Source organism: Pinus tabuliformis, chromosome J (assembly GCF_031772625.1).
Source record: "Pinus tabuliformis cultivar Carrire ecotype Pingquan chromosome J, CPIR1, whole genome shotgun sequence".
NCBI lineage: Eukaryota > Viridiplantae > Streptophyta > Pinopsida > Pinales > Pinaceae > Pinus > Pinus tabuliformis.
This window is the reverse complement of record NC_142295.1, coordinates 1189512215-1189521862: the sequence shown is the minus strand read 5'-3', so window position 1 is coordinate 1189521862 and position 9648 is coordinate 1189512215. Positions and strand designations below refer to the sequence as shown.

Here is a 9648-nt window from a genome sequence, read left to right as displayed (position 1 = left end):
CGGTATAATTTTGGGTGTGTGTAAATGCTGATTTGTGTCAGTAGTATTTAAAGTCCTTTCATATGGTTTTTACAGAAAATAATATTGATGGTGCTTATTATTTGCAATCTTGTTGGTTTTAATTTCTACTAGGTTTTATTGCCACGTCTGAAAAGTAATTTTTGGTTTTTACTATAAACTAAATGTAATTCTGTTTTTATCTACTACAGTATGCAGTTCGGGCATTTGCAGATGCTCTAGATGCTGTACCAATGGCTCTTGCAGAAAATAGTGGACTCCAACCTATTGATACTTTGACAGCAGTAAAGGCTCAACAGATAAGGGTATGCATATAGTCTCTTTGACCAGACAAGACATTCTGGAACAAGAATTGGCTAAATTTGTTTGTTATGTGAAAATTCTATGAAGTACTTTTCCGAGGAGGATGGTTTTAACTTTTAGCATTGGTTTCTTATTCTCAATTTTTATGCATGAAGTTTCTTTTCGTAATTTGCTTGAATTATTAACATGTGCAGGAAACTAACCCACATTTGGGAATAGATTGTAATGACGTTGGTACAAATGACACGAAGGAGCAAAATGTCTTCGAAACTCTGATCGGTAAAAAACAACAGTTGTTACTTGCCACACAGGTGGTTAAGATGATTCTGAAAATTGATGATGTTATAACACCATCCGGGTATTAATTTCTACATTATCACTTCAATATTAAATTTATCCTCCAAAGATTCTTTAAAGAGTTGATTCTCAGAAGAAAACTATGACATTTTTGTATGCGTGCTGCAAAGCTTCTTCAGGACGGGAGCTGAAAAGCAGTTATACTGAAATCCGTTTTGTTGTGCATGTAGTGTCTAAGCACAAATTTGAGGATTTTTCTGCTGTCTAAAACTCGAGATGATTCCTGGATGGTGCATATTCAATTTGGGATTTGCTTTTCCCACTTTTATGGGATGGTAAAAAGTATGTTGTAGTCTGTAAAGCCTCTCTATACAAAAATATATTATAAACATACACTAAACAATACACATTTATTGATGAGTGTTTAAATCAAGGTAGATTATATGAGATATAATCTATTTTTGATCTTTTAGGTTCCTACAATCTAGGGTTTTGTTACATGTTCATTGGGGTCCTCATGTTCATGGGTTCATTATAGTTGCTAGAGCATGATATTTTAAACTATCTCATATGTTCAGGTGCTGTTTATTGTCTACATCAGTACCATTTGATAATTTGCATTTTTGGTTTTGAAAGGAGACTACTTTTTCTCTGTATAAAAGTAAGCCAGATTTATATTTGTCTGAGGTTTACAAATGAAACAAGAAAGGTTTATGGTGTGCCTCTACTCCATAAATATTTTGTTCTTTGGGGATTGTGTTAATATTTCGAAGGTTGTCGTCTTCAAACAGTATTGCTCCATTGTGCTTTAAAATCCAAAACAGCAGTGACTTGTTTTGAACCTTTCTGGACTTGACCTGGTAATTGTGGCTTTGTGCTGATTTCTATTACTAGTTGCTATTATAGATTGGATTGTTATGTCTAATAGAGATACAAAATGACGGGTTTGTATGGTTATTGAAGTTGATTTCTTTTATTGTGAAACTTGTTTTTCTTAAAAGCTGAATTCTAGGCAATTCTTGCTTATATTGCTGTCATGGTTTCTTCTATGGTTGAAGCTTTCCTTTCAACTATATATGTTGGGGATGGCATTGTATATAAACATTGGTCCTTATTAGCAGGTACTATAATCATTTTAGTGTATTTAATTAATAATTATATTAGTTTCAAACCATGTGATTAGCTTATATGAGCACTGACATTTTAGTAGTCACCAACTTGGTTTAGCTTTGCTTTCACTTGATATATCAGAAAGAAACCATATTAGATATTTGCCCTGTTGGACAGGGGCGCACCGCTAGCATTTCTTGCATAAGGATAGGGTGATAGGTTTAATAATATCCCGGTTGTCCCTGATAAGGAGGGTGCAACACAGCAATGGTCCCTTGGACATCATCTATGGAATGAAACTATCTTGGGGATATCCCCAGCATAATGTAGATGCTGGGATGTAGCCACCTTGTATGATGGTTCTGCCCCAAATATAGTCATGGAAAAACATTTCATCTTTTTGCTCTATTTGTTAATATATTACTAATTATTTGTAAATTTTTATAGTTTTATCTATATTGTAGAAGGGCAGGTTCCTTTACAACTACTGTCATCACTTGATCAGCAGTCCCTGAAATTTGTCCTCATATCCTTCCCGTCCTTTAACCTTGACTAAATATATAATTGGGGAATGTGGTCTATGATACCAATTTATCATTGAAGTGATCTTTTACAAGGGAAGTGATACTTGCCATGAGCCCCTTTAAAAGGCTTTTGCAGTGTTGAGATTATGTCCTTTGTACATATTAGTAGGTATGAAATATTTTTTTTAGTGTTGTGTCTATTCGGACATGTGGTGTTTTGTGACATTCTTTAATAAACTTATTATTCTGAGTTTTGGCCACTGAATCATCACAACAATAAGCTTAATCCCAATTATAACATATTTTCATGATGTTATTTGATCAAGATACCTAATCATCACCAATGTTATGGCCCAGACATCATAAAGATGGAATTAAACTGCATTGGTTGCCCTCGTGTAGGTGAGTACCTAGGGCCATTTGTTGGATGGTCTGGAGATATCCTAGTGTGTACCCTACCAAGAGAGGACATCCTCTTATTTTTTTTCGAGTAATTGTTTCCTCCACATTCAGGTGAAGGGCACACGAACAGTTGTTGGATGGCCTGGGATAGTCGAAGTGCTTATCCTATCAAAAGGTTGCATTCTATCGAAGGGGGGCATCCTCTACTTCTGTAAATTCCAAGTGCAGGTTGTTTTTGAACATACATTTCTAACAAAGACGAATACTGTAGCTGATCAATAATGATGAGTAAAGCACATTGCTTTCTCAATGAGATGGGGAGTTCAAGGACATGTCCATATGGAAGACAATGTTGTCGTTGATAAGACAAGTCTCGTAAGATTAGATTTGTTGGACATAATCTGTTGTAAACCAACTAGATTCTCGAGGGTTTAGCCACCTTGAAATCTTTGTCCAATCACGATGTTCCTTGATTTAAGTTTAAATAGAGCAGTCATTAATGGAAGTACATACAAAACAATGGAGGTTAATGTAGGGATAGAGGAAATTTCATAGTTTAATTTGGGGCAGCCTGCACTAATGAAAAAAACCAAAGATTCAGGGATTTTTTTCACTGTATGAGCACATTTTTTTGTGGTCTTGTTGATTTTAAGATCTACAATTATCGCGATGATAACTTATTATTAATAATCTTTAATTGATCGTAGTCTCAACCCACTTGTTTTTATGTTATTTTTATTCCAAATTATAATATTTTTACTTACTATTAACTATTATTTTAATATTTTTTTGGTCAGTTTACTTTCTAGGTTTTTAACTAATTTTGTTTTTATATATATATATATATATATATATATATATATATATATATATATATATATATATATATATATTTAGGTATTGGCAACTAAATAAGTTTCATACTGGCATGGCACGGGGTCAGTTCCAATTACCATTATAATTTTATAATTTCTAGGCAAATCATGCTCTAATTGAATTGAGCTGCCCTAGGGACTAATTAATTTCGTATGGGTTTATATTTACTTTACACTATTATTATTAATTAATGGGTTAAATCCCTATTAATTGGTTAAATCCCTTTTATGCTTTATTTAAATATGACTAAATCCATTTGAATCTATTTGTTTCAAGGGATCACCTTGTTAAATCCCTTTTATGTTTTATTTAAATGACTAAATCCATTTGAATCTATTTATTTCAAGGGATCACCTTTGTATATCTCATAAAACCGCTGCGAGGACTCTCTATACAAAAGAGGCTTCTAAACTCGAAAAGCGTATTTTCAAAAGGTGTATTACTATTATGATTAATTATGTAAGTTTTCATTGTTATCCATTGTGTTTGTTATGGCAAGGCTAATTGGCCCTTGCTCGGAGACAATCGTCTAAAAGATACTGAAAAGACCAATTGACCTCCACATGGAGACAACTTTGTAAAACAATAGATTGCTAACTGCTGTGATTACCTATTCAGTTACAACCTCTAAATTTCATTATCTATTTAGTTAGACACTGAGTAGTTGATCTAGTCCCTATTGAAAACAAAAATGGGGAGATTTATTTGTGGATTCTGGAAATCGAAAGTTAGCTGTTTTGAAGGGTTAATGTTCACTCCTGCGAACAAAAATAGTCATATCAAGCGGATATTAAGTTAAAATTATTTTGAAGACCATGATTAGGAAGACTATAGTAATTGATCTATATAATTAAGTTAAAATTATTTTGATGACCATGATTAGGAAGACCATAGTAATTGATCTATATAATATCATTGTGAGAAAAACATTATAAACTATTTCCAACTAGAATAAAACACTCTTTACATATTATGTCTTGAGTGTACACATATTGATACAAAGTTAAGCTTATTGGAAAGCTTGCCCGCCACGAATGAAAATGAGTGTTTTTTTGTTTTGAAAATAAAACACTATTTACATATTATGTGTTGAGTGTACACATATTGATACGGAGTTAAGCTTATTGGAAAGCTTGATCGGATGAAAATGAGTTTTTTTGTTTTGTTTTGTTTTTGTATTATGTTTATAATTTAATTGGAAGATTTGTTTTAGAATTTAGGAATATTGGAAAGCCATGGAAAGCTTGCCCGCCACGAATGAAAATGAGTGTTTTTTTTTGTTTTGAAAATAAAACACTATTTACATATTATGTGTTCAGTGTACACATATTGATACGAAGTTAAGCTTATTGGAAAGCTTGACCGCCATGAATGAAAATGAGTTTTTTTGTTTTGTTTTGTTTTTTATTATGTTTATAATTTAATTGGAAGATTTGTCTTAGAATTTAGGAATATTGGAAAGCCATAAACACTTTGTTGAGGAAGGGAGTTAAATTTGTAGATGGAGTAGGATATATAAGCTTTTTGAGAATTTATAAAAAGGTATTTCTAGATATTTCTCCTTGACTTTCTTAATTTTGATAACAACTTTATCATTTGTTGAGGAAGGGAGTTAAATTTGTAGATGGAGTAGGATATATAAGTTTTTTGAGAATTTATAAGAAGGTATTTCCACATATTTCTCCTTGACACTCTTAATTTTGATAACGACTTTATACATCTGCTAGGAGGTTGATGTGTAAGTATGTCTGTCCTCTACTTGGAGTTGACATGTGTCCCTCTTAAAATAAAACTAAAATATTTTCTAAATAGAAAAACAATGTCCACGAAAAAATGAATATGTCATGCGTGTTTAGTAAGTTTTCCATATGATGTAATATAATTTAATGTAAACTAATTAAAAGTGAATTCTTTTTGTTAAAGAAAATAGTGTAAGTATGTTTGTCATCAACTTGGAGTTGACATGTGTCCCTCTTAAAATAAAAATAAAATATTCTCTAAATAGAAAAACAATGTCCTCTAAAAAATGAATATGTTATGCGTGTTTAGTAAGTTTTCCATATGATGTAATATAATGTAAACTTTTCCATATGATGTAATATAATGTAAACTAATTAGAAGTGAATTTTTTTTTGTTAAAGAAAATATTTTAAAATGGGTTGATAAAATCTCTGGAGGCACATGTTATGTAAAATATTTTAACATCAACAATGTATATATTATATATTTTATATATTGTTTGAAATTTTTTTTATGTATATATTGTATAAAGCTATTGAAAAAATAATTTTTTTTATGGTTAAAACGTTTGAAGTAGTGTCAGTGTCTTACAATTTGGCCATTATTTAGGTATATGTTTTTTTTTCAAAATCCAACAAAGATTTTTGGACTTATAAGTTTAAGTTATGTACTCTATATAGCATTGAAAAATAAAACTTAAACAATGAAAAATTACACATTGTATTTTGCATTCTAGAAAAAATTTGCATGTGAAGAAATTTTGATCCCACTCGGCTCATGTTAGATCCGTGTTTAAGATGGACTTGTGCCGGTTTATTTGCAAAATCAAGATGGAGACAACAGTGTAACATTGTATTCAAGAGCTCAATAATTTTGAAGATTATGAGCATGAGTATATTCTAAGGGCAAGATATGTCTATGCTTTGGATTAATTTTCTCACGACATATGGGTAACTTAGACATTAAGCCACTCAACGCAATAAAAAGCTAGGGGCTATGGAAATTATGTTTCCAATTTTGAAGGTTATGCCTCTCAAAAGGGGATACATGTATGAATGGTGCTGATGATAGACCAAGATTGATTTAAGATCTTAGATATGCAAACGATGTTTACAATGCTAGAAAATTTGAGTTCTTAAGTCCTTGTTCCACCTTAGAAGCTACACAATTAGGTGCCTTGATATTGTGCATCTTCATAAGGTTCTTTCCAAATTACATGAGATGTGGCTCATTATGTTGCTCCAATGATCATACATAAGGTGATCAAGGATGGTTTTTGATATGTATATAATAATACTAGTTGTGAAAATCTTGTCAAAAGTTTTATGAGAGTGAAAGTGGTCTACTATGCCTCTATAATTTGTGTTGGGTGTAATTCCACTTGTCAACGGGGGCTTACATATAATTGGTCCTACTTACATTAAATAACGTTCATGCTTACATATTAATTGCCACTTAATATCCCAATAAGACACTAAAGCAAACCATTACTGTGAAATTATAGGCATCCTAGAGAGTAACATAATTGATGCAGAAGATCATAAAATCTTGCACGCAATCAACTACTAGAACCCAGTTTCTGCCCATAGTGCACAACTACTTGTATGCTAGTGTTGACATAATTTATGTACTAACAAGTATAATGAGGGATTGAGTTATAGGGAAAAAGGTAAGAGACCAACAATTTTTCATTTCTTATTCATAAAGACATCAATTTTTTCTTACAATATGTGTACATTCATACTCTAAATTATGGCTTTCCATATGCATTGTTGGTTTCGCCACTAGATGCACCTAATTGTTCTTCTTCTCGACTTCTCCATTATTTTCTAGCTTCACAAGCAATTCTACCATTTGCTTCTCCCTTCTTGCCCCCTCTGTTTATTTATTGCTTTTAATTGATGGTTGGAATTTGAATGGTTGCATTAGTTCAACTTTCTCCTCTACTTCTCGAACTAGTCACCATTTCTTAGCATAGGTGATGAACTTCGGTATTGCAACAAGAATGCTGCAACTCCCAAGGCCACCAACTTAAATTATCAACTTAGGGTTCGTACAAACTTAAGAGGTGTCAACACTATATGTACAACATGCAATGTGTCATTCATTTGTTGATCTGATGCAATGAAGTGAATTCCATGAAATCCAAACCTAAATTAATTGCATAAATGGAAATGTTACTCTATTTGCAGAGAGAAAATCCTAGTTACTTTTGCAGAAATGAAAGACTATTCTACTTTGCATGAATGTAAATGTTAATCCTATTTGTAAAAATGTAAACATTGACCTATATCCAGAGGGTAAATGGTACATCAAAAGGTTGCCTAGTCTATGCAATAGAAATAACAATGTTGGAAATGGAAACCATAACATAAGATGTATGAAACAAAATGAAATCATTCTTTAATCACTACATTCAAGATAGATTTTGTCGATAAAGCTCACAAAATGCTTCATGAAAATCATCATTACGTTCTTCAATTTATGAATCTTTCTATTAATCCAAACCATCGAGGTGAATTGCAATGGAGAAGAGGCAAGACTTAAGAAGTCTTTTGGTCTTACTAAATCACGGATTTAGAGCATAGGGGTCATGTTTCAAGCCTAAGAGACAAAAACCAAGCTTTTGGAGCAGATATGGTCAAGTTTACACGTGCTACATGAGTGCTACAGGAGGTGCTACAAGAGGTTCTGTTTACTACACGAGCGAGATAACTTGTCGAATGCCCAAGCAAATAAAATGCAAATGGCATGAGACAATTTTTGTTATTAAGTAGGATGTATTAGGACTCTATTCCAAGTGCAATCACTCCAAAATACCCCTGTTAACATGTGCTAAAAAATAGCAGAAAATCACTACTCTAAAAACTGGAAATTCAAAAACTAGTGAGCTAGTTAACATACCAAATGCCTTAATCAAGTGCAAATGCTATGGGGTAAATTTTGTTACTAATTTGAATGTTTTTATGACCCAATACAAATGGAATCAACTCAAATGAAACTCATTAACACGTTCTAAAAAATAACAGAAAATTACTACTATTCTGCTATAGGAGACTTCAAGAAATTCTAGTTTTGTGAATTAGTAGACCAATCCAAGTAGCTCAATGGTGGATATGACTTTTCAAAGTTTTTATAAGGATGCATCATGCTTGTGAATCTATAAGTAACCTGCAAAACAACTCACTTCAATCATTTAACCATTGTAACGAACAACAAAAGATGTATGAATAGTAAATGCAAAAATAAAAGATGCAAGTGAAAAAGACATTTAAAGGAAATAAACAAATTGTACAAGAGGGCTCTGAGGCTCTTGGGATGGCCAAGCCCAAGAATACTCAGAGTCCTATGAAGGAAACCTAGCTTTAAAAGCTAAAAATGACACCAAACTTCATTATTTAAATCAATACAAGTACATCCCTGCAAGAAATAAAAGTGGAGCTGCTAAACAATAAGTTTTCTCCACAAGAAAACTAAGAAATACATGTCCCTAGAGGAAAATTAGAATTGGTACTTATATAAATAGATGAGGAAGCATTCTCCATGAAATGAAGCAACTTTCCCCTCCAAAATCCCTCAAAAAGTGGATATGGTTCTCAATGCTAGGAATCTTCATTAAATGACAGAGAACACATTCTTAGATTTTCTCAGCCTCAAGAATTTGTGCAATAATTTCAATATATATTCTTAATTTATTAACCAATCTTGGTCCATCATGTAGTAGGGAGCAAGTCCCTAGATTATCTCATTCAGAATTTACTCAATATTTTCTCAATTTTTTTGCAAAAATAAATAATATTAAGCACATAATATGCAATTACCTATAAACCTTCCTAAGAACATATTAAAGCTAGCAAATCTGTTCTTCTTGTAGCAGTGATGTTCCTTCTTGTTGCAGTTTTGTTCCTTCCTGTAGCACACAACCCGAATCCTGTAGCAACTAATATTTGCATGCCAAGAGGTGGTGGGTCCACTTTTTATTTTTTATTTTTGTTTTCTTATTTTATATATATATATATATATATATATATATATATATATATATATATATATATATATATATATATATATATATTTTAATTTTTTTCTCTTTTTTCATTGCTTGAAAAATAAACTCAGAGTGCTTTTTGTTAACTGAGTTGGCCCTCACTTACCCCTTCGCACTCTTTTTCCTCCATCATGACTAAATGATTACAACCCACTTTATCAAGTCCTCTTCACTTTTGTCTTGTTCCTCTCCCACATGTGCATGTGTCTTGGTGAAAAGTGAAGCTAACTGCTAGATAAGGCCAAGGTTGCTTTGCTACTAATTTTGGCTATAAAAAAACTTTTTCTTCATACACTCGCAATGTTTTTTAAACTAAAATAAGTTTGTAGG

The 9648-nt window shown here is 32.1% G+C and overlaps 1 protein-coding gene across 1 annotated transcript; it reads left to right on the top strand.

Moving 5' to 3' along the window:
* The first annotated feature begins 212 nt into the window (after positions 1–212).
* LOC149231348 (T-complex protein 1 subunit epsilon-like) lies at positions 213–1366 on the top strand. The gene is made up of 3 exons (XM_089376272.1): positions 213–323; positions 516–679; positions 849–1366. Exons 1-3 carry the CDS (start codon positions 252–254, stop codon positions 853–855), a joined length of 243 nt encoding a protein of 80 aa, XP_089232398.1. The 5' UTR covers positions 213–251; the 3' UTR covers positions 856–1366.
* Positions 1367–9648: the final 8282 nt, after the last annotated feature.

Coding starts and splice junctions, on each gene's coding strand:
- LOC149231348 (XM_089376272.1), top strand. CDS start 252: ATGGCTCTTGCAGAAAATAGTGGACTCCAACCTATTGATACTTTGACA. Junction 324..515: donor TAAAGGCTCAACAGATAAGG/GTATGCATATAG, acceptor TAACATGTGCAG/GAAACTAACCCACATTTGGG.